This window comes from Tachysurus vachellii, chromosome 15 (genome assembly GCF_030014155.1).
Source record: "Tachysurus vachellii isolate PV-2020 chromosome 15, HZAU_Pvac_v1, whole genome shotgun sequence".
NCBI classification, from domain to species: domain Eukaryota; kingdom Metazoa; phylum Chordata; class Actinopteri; order Siluriformes; family Bagridae; genus Tachysurus; species Tachysurus vachellii.
In genome coordinates this window covers 14,774,301-14,791,286 of record NC_083474.1, presented here as the reverse complement: position 1 = coordinate 14,791,286, position 16,986 = coordinate 14,774,301, and the positions used below count along the sequence as shown (strand labels likewise).

At 38.6% G+C, this 16,986-nt stretch overlaps 1 protein-coding gene across 4 annotated transcripts in view; it reads left to right on the top strand.

Moving 5' to 3' along the window:
• myo1cb (myosin Ic, paralog b) overlaps positions 1-16,986 on the top strand; it is a 44,638-nt gene that overhangs the window by 22,947 nt on the left and 4,705 nt on the right. For all 4 annotated transcript variants that reach the window (XM_060888081.1, XM_060888083.1, XM_060888084.1 and 1 more), the window contains exons 2-24: positions 3,596-3,751; positions 3,838-3,953; positions 5,612-5,810; positions 6,569-6,649; positions 6,916-7,095; positions 8,312-8,410; positions 9,499-9,612; positions 9,961-10,032; positions 10,148-10,267; positions 11,028-11,107; positions 11,841-11,946; positions 12,327-12,407; positions 12,726-12,817; positions 13,216-13,310; positions 13,449-13,495; positions 13,624-13,704; positions 14,069-14,174; positions 14,933-15,050; positions 15,439-15,552; positions 15,645-15,721; positions 15,851-15,919; positions 16,059-16,143; positions 16,756-16,915. In XM_060888081.1, the coding sequence (XP_060744064.1) occupies positions 3,596-3,751; positions 3,838-3,953; positions 5,612-5,810; positions 6,569-6,649; positions 6,916-7,095; positions 8,312-8,410; positions 9,499-9,612; positions 9,961-10,032; positions 10,148-10,267; positions 11,028-11,107; positions 11,841-11,946; positions 12,327-12,407; positions 12,726-12,817; positions 13,216-13,310; positions 13,449-13,495; positions 13,624-13,704; positions 14,069-14,174; positions 14,933-15,050; positions 15,439-15,552; positions 15,645-15,721; positions 15,851-15,919; positions 16,059-16,143; positions 16,756-16,915 (2,448 nt within the window). The remainder of the gene's footprint in view (positions 1-3,595; positions 3,752-3,837; positions 3,954-5,611; positions 5,811-6,568; positions 6,650-6,915; positions 7,096-8,311; positions 8,411-9,498; positions 9,613-9,960; positions 10,033-10,147; positions 10,268-11,027; positions 11,108-11,840; positions 11,947-12,326; positions 12,408-12,725; positions 12,818-13,215; positions 13,311-13,448; positions 13,496-13,623; positions 13,705-14,068; positions 14,175-14,932; positions 15,051-15,438; positions 15,553-15,644; positions 15,722-15,850; positions 15,920-16,058; positions 16,144-16,755; positions 16,916-16,986) is intronic.

The window sequence follows — 16,986 nt, the reverse complement described above, 5'->3', positions numbered from 1 at the left end:
GAATGCCTAGTTAAAAAAAAAGAAATGCATGCGTAGCATTTTTCAAAGATCAGATCATAGGATACCAAACTTTTAATTTGATTTATTGATTCCCTTTTTTGTTTTTAAAGCAAGGGTTCTGTTCCAGTCTGTAAAAAATAGTGCACATTTTATTTTTTTAATTTAATTGAACTATTCGAATATAATCGGTCAGCATATTTTTCTAACATATTTTTTTGAAGCCATTGAGGCTTTACATAGTTAAACTTTACAGCTACAAAAGCCAAACCAGATATAATGTAATGTAATGTAATGACATAATCTTTTGAATAATGGGGTGTTTTAAAATTGAGCAAAATTATTGTATAAGTGAAATACCACTACAGTACATTTTACACATAACGTTTCTTCTAAACAATAGGAGAAACTAGCTTTTGGAAAAAAGAAATAAATATTAGTGTTTTCTCTAAGAACTGTGCCAGAGAAGCTTAAAACCCTAAGGAACAGTTAAAATAATTGCAGAAAAGCAAAGAACTTTCAATACAAATGCGACAAATCGGTTAATTAGCTAATAGATGATGTAGCTCAGTGGTTAAAGTGTCGGATCACTGACCAGAAGGTTGAGAGTTTGAATCCCAGGTCCACCAAGCTGCCACTCCTGGGCCACTGAGCAAGGCCCTTAACCCTCAATTGCTCAGCTGTATAAATGAGATAAATGTAAGTCGCTCTGGATAAGTGTGTCTGCCAAATGTACATATAGATGAAAAAATGCATGAAGTAGAACTGCGACTATAACAAAATATTTCAGATGTCTGAAGAAGTTTGCCAGGAATCGGAGTCACAAGTACGCTCTCTCCCCACAGAATGAGGAGGATGGTGATGGAGTGAAAAAGCCCAAAGATCAGTTGTAGGTTTGCACAAAAATGTGATTGTTCTGGATGTCAAGTTTAAAAATCTTCTTTTCAACACAGCTTTCATAACAGTAAGCTGTTTGGAAACATTGGAGAAGAGAAACTTTTTCTATTATCTGAGTTTTTTTTAATGAAATGTACTTACAATTCTGGAGGACAACGCATTGGGTTAAAACACAGGCATGAAACATTTTATATTGTGTTAACTGTATTTGGGTTAAATGTAATCTCAATCTAAATTTTTGAGACTCAGAACATATGATTCACTACATAACCAAAGGTTTGTGCTTTAGATTTAATCCCCCTTCGCTGTTGTAATAACCTCCACTTTTCTGTGAAGGCTTTCCAATGAATTTGGGATCATGAATGGGATGATGAGTTTTTTTTGTCCACTCAGCCACACGGATATTAGTGAGGTCTGGTGCTGATGTTGGGCGAGAAGGGCTCGGGGTGCAGTCAGCTTTCCATTTCTTTTTATCCCAGAGTTGTTCAGCGAGCCTCTGTACAGGTCATTCAAGTTTTTCTACTCCAGCCTTTGCTGTGTCTTCATGGAGCTCACTGTGGGCGAGAAACATGTTTGTTCTTAATGCTCCGTTTACAATTCTGGCATTTGGCAGACACCCTTCTCCAGCACAACTTACATTTACATTTCATTTATACGACCTATTTATGCAACCGAGGTTCAAGGGCCTTGCTCAGGGGCCCAGCAGTGGTAGCCCTGGGATTCAAACTCACAAACTTCTGATCAATATTCCAACACCTTAACCACTGAGCCAAAGCATACAAAGACATTATGTACATGTGGTGAAGGTTTGATGGTCAGATGTCCACAAACCTTTAGCCATGTAGTGTCTATAATTAAAATAATCAGCCACAATGGACAGACAGGAGTCCAGCTGACTGTCGCATCAGACAATCACAGGGCATCGTAGAGGTTCTGCTGGATGTAAGCTGAAGCACAGATTCATATGTAACCAAGGAGGTTCAAAAACAGAACAAGGTGCCTGTTGCTTAGTAAATCTCCTGGGCCCATTTCACTCTCTGCCATTGCTCTGGGTTTACAGTGTGTGCAGAAAGTTCATACTGTAATATTGCAGGACCAGGTGCCTTTCTAAAACGAGTGAACACCTAGCCACTGCACGACACACCCAGTGATTTAACTGTGGTATGGACATGAGCAAATGACATGATACAGCTTTGTTTAAAGAATGATATCATAGCTTATTGATATAGACATTGTCATCCTGTACTATGCCTGGGATTGGTAGAAAAACAACACCGGGAGAGAATGACCGATGAAGCTAGTGAAAGACAGAGATAGAGGGACCTGACTCCTGTGCTGAACGGACTGAGATATTAGTGCAGCCGGTGAGATGACGGATTGGGAGTGAAGTCACTTCCTAGCAAACCATTTGTTTACTGTTTCAGATTCTCTGTCTTTCTTTCTGTTCTTTCTCGCCTCTGTTTTCTTCCTTTAGTGCTGTAGTAGCATCTGCTTCAGTGATTCTTAATTAATATGCTCTCTCAGGTGCTCCCTTTCTTTGTCTGTCTGTCTCTCCCTTTCTCTCTCTCTCTCCCTCTCCCTCTCGGGGATGGGTGCTGCTGTGTCAATAGCAAAACAACAGTACTGGCAGCTGGTGTATTCACACAATGTGTTTGTGTGTGTTTCAGCACATAATCGCACATTTGTTCATCGGTGTGTGTGTGTCTGTGAGTGTGTGTATATGACTCTCAGTTGCAGCTCTCAGATCAGGCTCTCTGAAGCATCCATGATTAGAAATAAGGAGAAAAGTGGAAGCTTTGCTTCTTTTAGCAAAATGCATGTTATTTCTTGTTGATTTTCAAGAGTGAGGTTCGTATTTTTGCCACTTAGCCTTTGTCGCGTACATTGAATATTAAACTGGGTGCGTAGGTCTATCTGGAAATCATGGATTTGGGTAACATGAGGAATATGCTCCATAAGGCTCACGCCACCCTTTTGGACACTTGTGTGGTTGAAAATCTTGAATCTTTAATGGATGTAAGTAAAACTGTCAAGCTGTATTTTTTAGTAATACTAGCTTAGGGGGAGTTTAGTTGTGTTGTATTTACTGAAGCACACAGCTGGGTGAATCTTGCGTTCATTTTAAATCAGCACGTACAAGGCACGTACGTTTCTTCTAAAAGAGCACAGATGCTAAAAAGTTTCATGCAACATGATGCTTTACACGACTGGCTGTGCAACGGTTTTCTCTCATGTTCATGAATATTGATGTTCTTTATATGATCTAAATTTCAAATGTGATGAACATGATGGCACATATGATAAAAGTGACTCTAAATCTGTTGTTGCGTCCACTCCATCTCAAATGTAATCACATGCACGGGATTTCCAGACATGGCTTTTAGGCTCTATTTTTTTTTTTTGTTAGCATTTTTTGTAATGATGATCACTGAAAATGAATAAAAAAATTAGGAAATCTTTTAAAAAGTTTGTTAGGAGAGAACAACTACAGTAAAGCAGATCTTAAAACACTCATATAAAGTTCTCTAGGATTTTCTATGTGAACTGATCATCAGCTCTGAGCTGTAGAGGTGATGCTATGTAAAGTAACTTCTCTGTAGGAGGGCCTTCAATAGGTGTGTACTAGAGTGTTTGACTTATGATGCATCTCATATCTCTCTCTCTCTCTCTCTCCCTCTCTCTCCCTGTTGATGTGTGTTAGGTGGTGGGCAGTGACGGTGTGCGGGCAATGATGGAGAGTGCCCTGACAGCCAGGGACCGGGTGGGAGTGCAGGACTTTGTTCTGCTGGAGAACCACACCAGTGAAGCAGCATTTATTGACAACCTGCGCAAGCGTTTCAAGGAGAACCTCATCTATGTAAGAATTTCTTCTCTCACATTCCAACTAAATGTATTTATTCTGCGAAAGCGTATCGTTTTCCTCATCCGTTCTCTTTTGAACAGACGTACATTGGCTCGGTGTTGGTGTCGGTGAATCCCTACAAAGAGTTGGAGATCTACACCAAGCAGCATATGGAGCGATACAGGGGCGTTAACTTCTATGAAGTCTCCCCTCACATGTAAGTAATTGTTCCATCCAGAATTACTTTAGATTTCAAGATCCAGAAGTAAAAGCCGATGGGGACATATCCTAGAAGCCATAATTGCAGACAAAAGTCTGTTCTTTCATGCCACGGAGGTGAAAACATATGCAATCCACAAATATCTGTTAAATTAACCTTTGTGTCACAATAAAAACTTATTTTGCATCATCGAATGTTAGTTATTGTGTAAATCAAATAGTACAAAACCGAATTATGGTTAATTCAGTTTATTTCATTTCATTCTTACAGAACACAATAGAATTTGTTTGGTATAGTGCTCATTTTCATATTGCACTCTCACTATTTGCAAGTCATTACAATTAAGTCATTACTGTAGTCATGATTAACAGATGATGTATTGTGTGGCCCAAATCCATGCTTCTCATCATTTCCCTAATCTCCTCGTCACGGACAAAAGCACGTGTCGGCTGTAACGTGTTTGCCCAGGCTCTATTGGCAATTGCTACGTGCTTGTTTGATTCTAATGTGAGGGAGGAGTGTAGCAGGGAGGTGTGGCAATCACACATTCCCATTCTAGCCTCATAAGCCCTCTGTTTTTTGAGGGAATGAGCAGAGAGTGAAGTAAGTGGGTAGGTATGAAGAATGAGCCAGATTCCTGTACAGTGCTGTAATGTAATGCTCTTCTTACACGCTCATCACAGGTTCATCTTGGCACTGAAAGTGTTTATCTCAGTGGTAGTGCGAGACAGGTTAAAATAACAGGAGGGGAGTGGTGGCACATGTTCTGTGTATGTATGTATGTGTGTATTTTTTTATATGTATATGTGTATATGTATATATATATATAGATAGATAGATAGATAGATAGATAGATCGATCAACATCACAGCCAGTCATAGAGGTTAATGGTGCTTTCCTCTGAATGTTGCACTGCCCTTTAATGTTGCACAAGCAGGATGGTGTAACCCTGGTGGGAAACTATCATGTATTCGGTGACAGCTACCTGAGTGGTGGGAATTAGTATTGACTAAACCAATGAGAAAAGTGGGGGGGATGTAGTAATATTCACTACATTATAATTGTTATTCACTACAGAAGGAGCAGTGAGATTGTCTCCTCTTTAAATTCTGAAATAAAAACCAACTTATCGTTTGAGATGTCAAAAAAGCAGTTTATGGAAAGAATCTTTGGGCATGTTGTAAGAAAATAAACAATAGCATCACACAGAGCTACTTGTATTTATTTCCGATTATCTTACGAAACATGCTCAAGGTAAATTAGCTGTGAAAGTTATCTATAAACAGTTTACTCATCTGTATCTCTCTTTATCTAAAAATGCCACAAACTGACCACTCACTTCTCATAAAACTTAAAGGAAGAGCTTTAGCTCTGAATGCTGAAGGGCACCGACACTGGAGACTCCTTTTAAAAATATGTCTACACACCAATAAAAATCCTTTACCATATTAACAACTATTTGTATTTTTTATTGTTTATTTGAAGCATCTGCTGTGTGTGTGTGTGTGTGTGTGTGTGTGAGTTGTTGGTGTATAAACAACACAGTATTAATTCTGTTATTATTGTCAGAGCTGTGACAAACCAGATTTAACAGTTATGGTAACACATTTTCATGGTTAGTAACTGCCCTATTACGCTCCCTGTTCTTGGTGTAGATATGCAGTATCTGATAACGCGTATCGCTCCATGCGCACGGAGAGACGGGACCAGTGTATCTTGATCTCAGGAGAGAGTGGTGCTGGGAAGACGGAAGCCTCTAAGAAAGTTCTGCAGTACTACGCTATCACCTGTCCTGCCAGCGAACAAGTGCAGACTGTGAAAGACCGCCTACTGCAGTCCAACCCTGTTCTGGAGGTAACAACCCACATACTGTAATGCCAGGAATGATATAATGAGCATTTTGTAATCTGTAAGCTATCAGTATTCATGAACGTATGAATACTATGTGAATTTATTTTGATTTGTGTTGTCAGTGACTTGTGTAACAGTAGCAGAACCTGTTTAATATACAGCTAGCATGCATAAGCTAGAATTTGGTTGGAATAAGCCTATTAAATAGAGCACTGTTAATTTAGTATTATGTTATTAAATTTGACCAGCCAATATAATTTCCAGAAATTTCTGTGAATGATTGGAAAGGAATCCTGAAAATATATTTTTTCTGATTATTTACATAAGAGGTGTGTGATGAGCTTGCAATTTTTAAAAGTAGGCTAAAGGATGAGAGATGTGTAACATCAGCATTGCAGTTACTGCCATGCATCCATAATGTATTGCAGATGGGTATAATAGGTGGCCTATAATCCCTTTAATCTTAGCATGAAGACTATTTCTTGAGGTTAATAAGACAAAAAAAGCAGCTTGCCATGTTATCAATAAAAAACGGAAAGTGCAGTGTCATCTGTTCTAAAGAGATACTGGACGCTCCTTCCGTAAATGTTACATAAACCTTTTGCTTACAAAAAGTTTTTATTTACTTGAAGAAATGGTATGAAATGCTGACCTTACTGCTTTTAGTGTGTTGCTGTCTGAAAGGTGGCTATAGCTTTTGCTTCTCTCTTTTATGATCATGATCATTCCCTTGTTCTATCTCTCATTTGTCTCTATTTCAGGCCTTTGGAAATGCTAAAACTTTGCGGAATGACAATTCTAGCCGTTTTGGGAAATACATGGACATCCAGTTTGACTTCAAGGTAATTTGTAATTTAGGACGTGTTCAGTTCAGTTCAAGATTTGTGGCTATGCTGCTATTTATCACCCAAAGTAAATAATGCATGAACAACATTGCATCACTGATGTTAATATTCATATTTTTTATGCATCTGTACCACCTCCCTTTTACACTCCTTGGGGTGGGGTTGTGCTCCTGTATGCCCTTGTTTGTGTGTGTTTGTTCTACGTATATGTTTGTGCATGTCAGCGTCCCACTGTTATTCCCGTTGGCTTTCCTCGTTGGCAGGGTGCTCCAGTTGGGGGTCACATCTTAAACTACCTGCTGGAGAAATCTCGTGTTGTGCACCAAAGCAACGGAGAACGAAACTTCCACATCTTTTATCAGCTCATTGAGGGTGGCGAGGAGGACCTGCTCAGGAGACTCGGCCTGGAGAGGAACGCACAACAGTACCAGTACCTTGTGAAGGTCAGTTGAGTGCTTGCATCAGCACACACACACACACATGCACACACACTCTTCATATTTTTGCACTCCCCTGGTGTTTAATTGGGGAAGTTAAAAGTCATTATTCTTCCCTTCACTTCCTGTGTTCTGCTGAGTGTGTGTATGAGTCTTTCTGCCTGCAGGGAGTTAGGGAGAAACACGCACACAAACACACACCCACTCACTGACATACCGCTGATGTATCCTGACTGCATTTCCCATTTAAATACAGCCTTCAAGGACACATCAATATTCGGTTTTCAGTTAAAATGCATAGCTCATTTATCAGCAGTAATTACTTTTTAGGAATTAAAAATCTTATGTACTGTATGACAATTTCTTAAATTCAGATTGTTATGCTTTAACATTATTACGGTGACCTTCAAACATTACTTACAGCATTAAACATTAACAAGCCATGAACTTCAGTATTTACTAAACTGTATGTAATGTTAACAAAGCATCAATAACATTGATTAACTCGCTTTGTTTAAATGTTAACAAAATACACCTTGGTTAATGTTTCCTCAATTCCTGTCTAAAAACAAATCAAAATAAATTCTTAAAATTAAGTGATAGCAAGTGCTATGATGATAACTGTTGGTGATAACTGAAGTCTCCTGGATCTGAATTTTCAGGAAACTACATTAAGTAATAACATTAAGGTATGTGGTCACATCGATAACAGTGGGCTTTGTTGTACAAACTTTTTAGACATGTTTCGTTCACACTAGCACCAACAACGCTTTATTCCAACATAAAAATTCATTTTAAACAAATGTTAAAGTGTTAAAATCTCACTGCTTAAAACTGGTGCCTGCAAACAGCTCCAACACTAAATATGTGTCATATTTATTAATGTAAGTATTCTATACATTTTATTTTTGCTGTGATTATAAACTGTTGCTGTGATACAGATTGAATTCCGTATGCCTTATATTTAGTTTTATCATTTTATATCATTAGCAACATACAACCAAAATTAAAAACAATAAACATGCTGTCATTTTTGTATATGTTGTCTATATGTTAATGCTGTATTCGAATTAACAGTGAATAGCCATGCTATCACCTGTGGTTACATCCTGTTTTCCATTAATCAAGACTAAACAGTTGAAAATCAAATGGACGTTTTAATGAAAGTTTATAAGTGGCATTGATCTGAAAACATGTTTCTCTGTGTGCGGTTGCATTACAGGGTAATTGTCCCAAAGTGAGCTCCATTAATGACCGCAATGACTGGAAGATGGTGAGAAAAGCTCTAAGCATCATTGGGTTCAGTGATGATGAAGTTGAGGTAAGAGAGCCCGAAAGACACAGCTTTAGAATCAGTGAAAATAGCTTCATACCTAAATACTTACTTTAATACGAAATAGATGGAAATGACAATAGGGCATGTGCAACACTTATACCCATTTGACATTACCTCATAAACATTTATTCATTCATTCATTCATCTTCTACCGCTTATCTGAACTACCTCGGGTCACGGGGAGCCTGTGCCTATCTCAGGCGTCATCGGACATCAAGGCAGGATACACCCTGGACGGAGTGCCAACCCATCGCAGGGCGCACACACACTCTCATTCACTCACGCAATCACACACTACGGACAATTTTCCAGAGATGCCAATCAACCTACCATGCATGTCTTTGGACCGGGGGAAGAAACCTGATTACCCGGAGGAAACCCCCGAGGCACGGGAGAACATGCAAACTCCACACACACAAGGCGGAGGCGGGAATCGAACCCCCAAACCTGGAGGCGTGAGGCGAACGTGCTAACCACTAAGCCACCGTGCCCCCTACCTCAAAAACAATAAATAAGAAATAATACATCAGAGATACATCTTATTTGTCTCATTCCACATAAATTTGCTAACAATTACATTTATTATTGAACAGTGCCATATTCTTTGTCCATTTATAGCTGCGTTTGTCATTGTGGGATTTAAATTGTGGCATTTAACAGATGCCTGTATACCCTTATTCACAGCAGTACTTTGTAGTCTCTATCCAGCACACACCCTCATGCATGTTCACTAAGGCAGAAACTAAGAGTATCTATCAGTTTAAAAACCCTTTTGGGGAGATTAACAGTCTATAAATACAGTCTATAAAACAGTCTGGTTTTTTTCCTTTATTAAAAATTTTGTACACAGGAAGGATTACTTGTAATACTGTAATAACAATTCTGATATTCTCAGACAGGACTGTAATTCCTTTTTGGTACTGAGCCAGAGTACATTTGTTTACATGTATGATGTGATGGAAAATTATAGTGCCTTCAGCTGTAATTGTTGTGCTTATAACCATGTTGTTTTGCCCTATGCCCCTCTCTTCCTCTCACTCCATCTCTCACATGATTTCTCTCTGTATTTACAGGAGCTATTAAACATCATTGCCAGCGTGCTACATTTGGGGAATATTCAGTACGGGAGTGAGGATGGTGGCAATGCCTACATTACTATAGACACCCAGATTAAATACTTAGCCAGGGTGAGAATCTAGCCCTGTTATACAGGAGAGTATGTGTGTTTCTGTAGAGCTGTTGAATAACACTGCTGGTTTATTGTATGCTTAAACAGTATTGTGCCGAAAGATGAAATTGATTTAATGGTTTATATCATGCCTTTTTTGTTTTGCATCGTTTTATTTTAATAGTAAATATTTCTGTTACATCGTAGAACAATGTGATCCTTTTTTTTTTTTTTTTTACCTTTAAGCCATTGATTCCAAAAGAACCAGAAGTGTTTTGTCTTGAATTATACAGCATAGAAATATGTGATGTCTAAATAAAAATGATGTATGTCAAAGTTTAAACATTTTTTTCCATTGGTGTTGCAGTTATTAGGTGTGGATAGCAGCGTTCTCAAAGAGGCTCTGACACATAAGAAGATTATTGCCAAAGGAGAGGAGGTGTGCTTATTAGTCACTACACTACTCATCTACTATGAAACATATGTTACGCTTGAGCTCTTTTTGATTGGGTTTCCAAGCCTGACATTTGTTTATTTATATGTTTGGCTTACAGCTGATGAGCCCATTGAATCAAGAGCAGGCTTCCTCAGCACGAGACGCTTTATCTAAAGCCATTTATGGACGCACCTTCACCTGGCTTGTGAACAAAATCAACGCTTCTTTGTCCTTCAAGGTACACGTAAACATAAATCTGTTTGAGTGTAATATTAGTGCCTCAAGCAGTAGACGTGATAGTGTTTGGCTCCCTCCAGTGGTTTATCTTTAAAATGTTTACTGAAGAACATACTGTAGCCTAGATGACTAATGTGTGGAAAATCTGAATCTAGTGCAGCAGTTTTAAGCATGACATTCTGTAGCAATCAAGCATGACATACTGTTATCAGGCTGGAGACTAGATAAAGAGATCAGAATGTGGTCAGAGAAGTCATGTCATCCAACTGTGTTTTTCGTCTTCAGGTTTAAAACATCTGTAACTCATCTTTTCACAGTCAGTATAGCTAGCCATGTGAAGTGTACGACAAGCTAATGATTAATCGTTGTTAAAGATTATTACCATTCAGTCTTGAGATTTGTTTATCAGAACTTTGTAAGGATGGTATTATAACTTTCAAAACATTAAGCTGAATAACATTGGATCACATAAATTTGTGTTATCAGGAGAAAATTCACCAAAGTGCTCATCTTGTCATAATCCACTTTCTGTTAAATATATTTTTGCTGTACTGCAATATTTCTATCCCTTTGAGGAACTTGTTTTATTCTGTTTATTCTCAGGAAATGGTTTAGTTTAAGTTTTTTTTAGGTATTTTTAAAACTGAATCTTATTTAGTTTACCTTTCGAATAACTAAACCCAGCTCTCGCCCATGAACAGAGTGGTGTCCAATGTTCTACCTTCTGTATCTGCTCACTGTAATTGTTGTTGTTTTTTCAGGAGGACTTCCTTAGCAGTAAGAGTACATCTGTAATTGGCCTGTTGGATATCTATGGGTTTGAGGTCTTCCAGAACAACAGGTGTGTGTAATGAGGTCTTAGAAGCAGTAACCGTTTAAATATAACCACTAACCAGTTATAATGTGTTCACTTTTTTGACTGTCAATGAACAATAGAGTTATATCTTGTTACCTAATTAGTGTTGTTACACTAGCATAGCATAGCAAAGTGTTTATCCTTCATCTGGTAGGAGTGAGTTTGCATGTGGCAAACAAAAATGTTGTGATGTGCTGCTGGTTTCCTGGTTTTTATCAAAGAAACCAGCAGTATCCTGGGTTCTATCAAGTTATGTCTTACAGTAAATCCCTCATGTAAAAAGGCATTAGACTTCATCTGTTTTTACTGATTTGTGAATTGTTTACATTCAGAAATAAATTCATTATTAGATAACAGAAAAGATGCCTTGTAGACTTTAACCCCATCATGTAAGCCATGAATATGCATATGCAAATTCATGTCACGGCCTGCATTTGCATAAATCAGCATAATCTTTTTTTCTAGGTTTTCTATATTTTATAATGCAAAACCACTAGACACGCCAATGTGGTTTTCAGTTTCCCCTTAAAACAAAACCCAACAATATGGCAAAACTTCATAAGTAAAAATGTTTATATTTTGAACCCTCCTTTATAAAAGAGTCTCTTTAGGTTATTTAATTTATAATGTGTTTTTTTGTGTGGAAAATAACAGGGTCTTTGTAATGTATGCTTAAAATTTGAATTTCACACAGTAAATCTCTTCTCTGTTTGCAAAGTTTTGAGCAATTCTGCATAAACTACTGCAACGAGAAGCTGCAGCAGCTCTTCATCGAGCTGACCCTGAAATCAGAACAAGAGGAGTATGAAGCTGAGGGAATCACGGTAGGACGTCCCTCCACACACACACACACACACACACACACACACACTCATCTTACACTTGTCTACTGTGTTCAAAGTCATGGGAGAAGGAGGTCTTTTAAGTGCTTTTCTGATATTTCTGCCCATTTTCAAGGGAACATGTTTGTGCTGTCTTTTCTGTACTCTGATGATGTTGACCTCACACAGCATCATAAAAAAATCACCACCATTAAAGAAAGCCTGCTTGTGACCACATGCCCAAAGTGGGCAGATTTTGAATTCCTGTCATTCTGCAGATATTTGTTTTCATAACTGTGTGAACAACATGGAAAAGTGTGATTAAATGTCATTTGTTACTGATGCAGCCCTATTCTAAGATGCTTTCTGTTTACTGTTTACAGTGGGAGCCTGTGCAATATTTCAATAATAAGATTATTTGTGATCTTGTGGAGGAGAAGTTCAAAGGCATCATCTCTATCCTGGTGAGAATTTTCTCTGAATATCCGGTAAAAACTATGTGTCCAGATTAAACATAGTTCTTTCTTTAGAGCAATGCATTTCCCTCTAGATAAGTAATTTTCTTCCTGTCTGTGATACACAGGCATCCTGTTTTTGCCTTTTTCTGTATATTCTCATTGGACACTTTAATAGAAAGACACATTTCCCTGTTCATTCAAGCAATTATCTAATAGTGTCAATCAATACTGCAAGAACTTCACATGTCCTGAATATGAAATGTAATCTCTCTCTCTCTCTCTCTCTCTCTCTCTCTCTCCCTCTCTCTTGCTCTCTCGCTGTAGGATGAAGAATGTCTGAGGCCAGGAGATGCCACTGACTTAACTTTCTTAGAGAAGCTGGAGGGCACATTAGGCGGCCATGCCCACTTCTTAACGTCAGTCACGCTTCATTACAATATGAACACGAGAATACTCCAGTGTTTTAATCTAATCTCTATTTATCACATCTACAGTGTATTAGTGTGCAATATACATATATATAGTATACACATAACCCTACCTAACTCAGAGTGTACGTCTTCTGAAATATTGTCATATACAACTTTGTGTTTTAGGTTAATGGGTTTCAAATTATTTTCTTCCAGAATTGTTGAGATTCTCATCAGTGGAAATTGCACACATGCCTCCGATGTAGTTTAAAGAGATTAGAATAAAAATGTCCTTTAAATGTTTACGGTTTAACATCATTGTGAGTTAATTCCATTTACTAGTTGTATATGGATTATAATAGTTTATTAAACACTTTCTGCCTCCGCTTTGTTCTGTACTTCAGTCATAAACTGGCTGATGGGAAGACCCGGAAAGTGATGGGTAGAGATGAGTTCAGGCTGCTGCATTATGCTGGAGAAGTCAACTACAATGTAAACGGTGAGGAAGTGGACCGAGACACGGTGAACTTAGAGAGTGCTCCAATGTTCGAGTCATGAGTTCTGTCTAGAGCTGCTATTCTCAGGCTCTGCTGAGCAGCATGCTTACTGACCCCTTTGTGTTCTTTCTCACTCCCAGGCTTTCTGGACAAGAACAATGATCTCCTCTTCAGAAATTTGAAAGAGGTCAGTGTGTGGGACTGGAGATAAGTATGACTAGGACAATTCAAAAACATTGTGCTGTCGCTCCATTTTCGCTGATCTGACTTTGTAATATATGGTGATGTCTGAGTTTGTGATTGTGCCTGACGCAGGTGATGTGCATGTCAGAAAACAAGATCCTCAATCAGTGTTTTGCCCGAGAAGAATTAACGGACAAGAAACGTCCAGAAACGGTAAGAAACATTTGTCTTTCCTTTATGCATCAAAATGTTAGTTCTGACTAATGATGTAAATCGAGTAATGTATAGGGAAATCTCTGCTAGGTGCCCACACTGTGAGGAATGCCCTGACTCTTAGGTCACACTCGTCATTGTGTGTGTGTGTGGGTGCCCACTCAGCAGTAGGCCATTGGCTGAGGGAGAGTGGGCTGCTGCTGATGATGTGGCTAAGCTGTTTGTATGCATTGTTGATGTCCATCCTCTCCCACACTGTCACCGCCTGGCTAGATCAGCACACTAGGACGTGTGTTCTTCTGAACCTTCACTCTTCTCATGCTCTCTTTCTTTCTTTCCCCTGTTTCGTTTCCTCTGTGCCTAGACGGCTACCCAGTTTAAGAACAGCCTGGCGAAGCTGATGGAAATCCTCATGTCTAAGGATCCGTCCTACGTGCGCTGCATCAAACCTAACGATGCTAAGCAGGCTGGTGAGTTCCCTGATTTAGATTGGTGTGTGTTTGTGTGTGTTGCGTGTCTGAAAAGAGCCTCAGTTCTGTGGTTTGGTGATGAACAGCACAGCCATGTGGTGAAAGTTTTAATAGAAGGAGTAAAGAATCTCTTCCATCTGTGCTGAAAAATTACTTTCCAATTATGTTTTGTTGTTTTCTGTGTACTGTCCATTCACACTACAAGTTTTGTATTAGACTATAGAATTAATACCACACCACTGTTTACTTCTCAGATCTGATTGGTCAGAAGGTGTTGAATTTTCTATAATAACAGCTCTGACAATCTTTCCAGTTCTGTTTTAATGTATCTGCAGTAACTTATAAAGGAACTTGTCTGGTGAAGCCCTTTTTTAAGAGAGAGAAAAAGAGAGGCTGATGAAGTGTTTGTTAATTTGTTTAAAAAAAAAAAAGAAAAGAGGAATAAAAATTCTGTTACTGGAATATACTCAACTTCAGGGTAATAACAGTAGCTGTGCTTTGTGTCAGGCTGCGTCACAGTGGCTTATCTGTAATTATTTTTGTCTTGTGTATTGCTTGTTACATGCTGAGTTGATTTATACTTCTGCTACTAAGACAAGATTATTCTTAGCAATTGATTTTGTTTTGAAATTGACCCAAGTATATTTTGAGGTATATTTTACATCTATTTCAGGCCTACAAATTTGTATTTTTATATCAAGAATTTAGAATAATTTTGAAGTAAAATGTGATCTTTTGAACGTTGTGTGTCTTTGCAGGCCGATTTGATGATGTTCTGATTAGGCATCAAGTGAAGTATCTGGGTCTGATGGAGAATTTGAGAGTAAGGCGAGCGGGCTTTGCCTATCGGCGTCGCTACGAGATCTTCCTCCAGAGGTCAGCGTTTCTTAATAGACATCTTTTTCTAGGTGTTTAAAATCAGAGGGAAAATAGCCCATGTTCCCGTATAACTACAAAAAAGTGTCAGCACTTTCACTTCCTGTAAAGTGTTTCATCATTGGGGGGATTTTGTTGTGCACTGGCCAACAGAGATTTGGCTTTTTGGCAGAGATTTGGTGTGTATGTGTGTGTGTCTGTGTGTGTCTGTGTGTGTCTGTGTGTGTCTGTGTGTGTCTGTGTGTGTCTGTGTGTGTGTCTGTGTGTGTCTGTGTGTGTCTGTGTGTGTGTCTGTGTGTGTCTGTGTGTGTCTGTGTGTGTCTGTGTGTGTGTGTTTTGCCCAGATAAGGTTTTGTTTTAGGTCATTTTACGTGTTGTTCTGTCACAGGTATAAGTCGCTGTGTCCAGACACCTGGCCCAACTGGGACGGCCGCTTGATAGATGGAGTTTCCACACTTGTCAGGCACCTGGGTTACAAACCTGAAGAGTACAAACTTGGCAGGTTTGTTGTACCCCAAAACTATCTTTTCCAGACATTTCCACATGTGTTTGTGCAAAGCTGATTACAAATGTGATTACATGTTTCGACTTTAGGACCAAAATCTTCATCCGTTTTCCAAAGACCTTGTTTGCAACCGAAGATGCATTAGAAGTCAGAAAACACAGTCTTGGTAGGAACTATGTATTTATTTATACAGAAAACACAGAATTCTGACTATACTATACATCGTATACATGCTGCATATGATATTGATGTACAATTATGTCAAAGAATTCTTTGATTAATTTGTCATTTGCAGCGACCAAGCTTCAGGCGAACTGGAAGGGCTACAGTCAAAAATCCAAATACCGTAAAATGCGACGATCAGGTATGGCTAAAAAGGGGATAGAGTTATACCACATTTCTCATATTTCATAAAGACACAATAGTTTCATTCTGAATGTGTACGTAACTTTATTTCTCTTTTCCAAAAATAAATCGACCACTTTCATGTTCTCTTTCTGCAGCCGTCCAGATTCAGGCCTGGTGGAGAGGAATTTTGGCCTGCAGGAGAGCACGTCGCAGAAGACAAGCTGCTGACACCATCCGCAGGTATGCCTGCTTTAATATCTTATGAAAATGATCTTACTTTATGTCTTATTTTACTCCTGACAGGACAGCATAAAAAGTTAGCATCCACAAAGCAAGTTGGACCCAGTTATCACTTGTGTTATAACAGCTATAAAGAGTTGTTCCCTTCTCATCCTCTATATTTTCCTCTCACTTGAAGTTAATAAGGAAAATAATGAAGCTTGTCATGTTAGCAAGAAGTCATGAATTCCTCTATCCTGAAGACGGAGTATTAAATGTTCCAGTATGGCAAAACTTAAAGGAACAGTCTTATCTCTTACTCTCACAAAGTTGTGACATTGGAGACTCCTTCCAAAAGTGCTCACTTTTCAAAACGTATTCACTTTTTTTAACTATACAAATACATCTGTACATTGTTACTACAGAAATGTTACAGTATTAGAACAATTAACAGAAATGATTATAGTCCTTGCAGCTCGCACTTTTGTCAGAGCTGCTGTTGTAGAAATTAAACAGCATCGTCTGAGCAGAAGCACTGTGCGATATAAACTTTCAGTGTGATTTATATGTCAGTAAGAACATTTGTAGCTAGATTTTGTTTTGATTTCAAATTTTTCTTTTATCTTTTCTTAGATTCGTTAAAGGATTCATGTACCGTAACCAGCCACGCTGTCCTGAGAACGAATACTTCCTTGATTATGTGCGGTATTCATTCTTAATGAAGCTACACAGGAGTTTGCCTAAATCAGTACTGGACAAGAGCTGGCCTAGACCCCCACCTGCCCTGACTGAGGTTTGACCACATTTCCTTTTAACTCTTACTTATTCATACATATACTGGATAGAGTATGAAGTGGATATGAC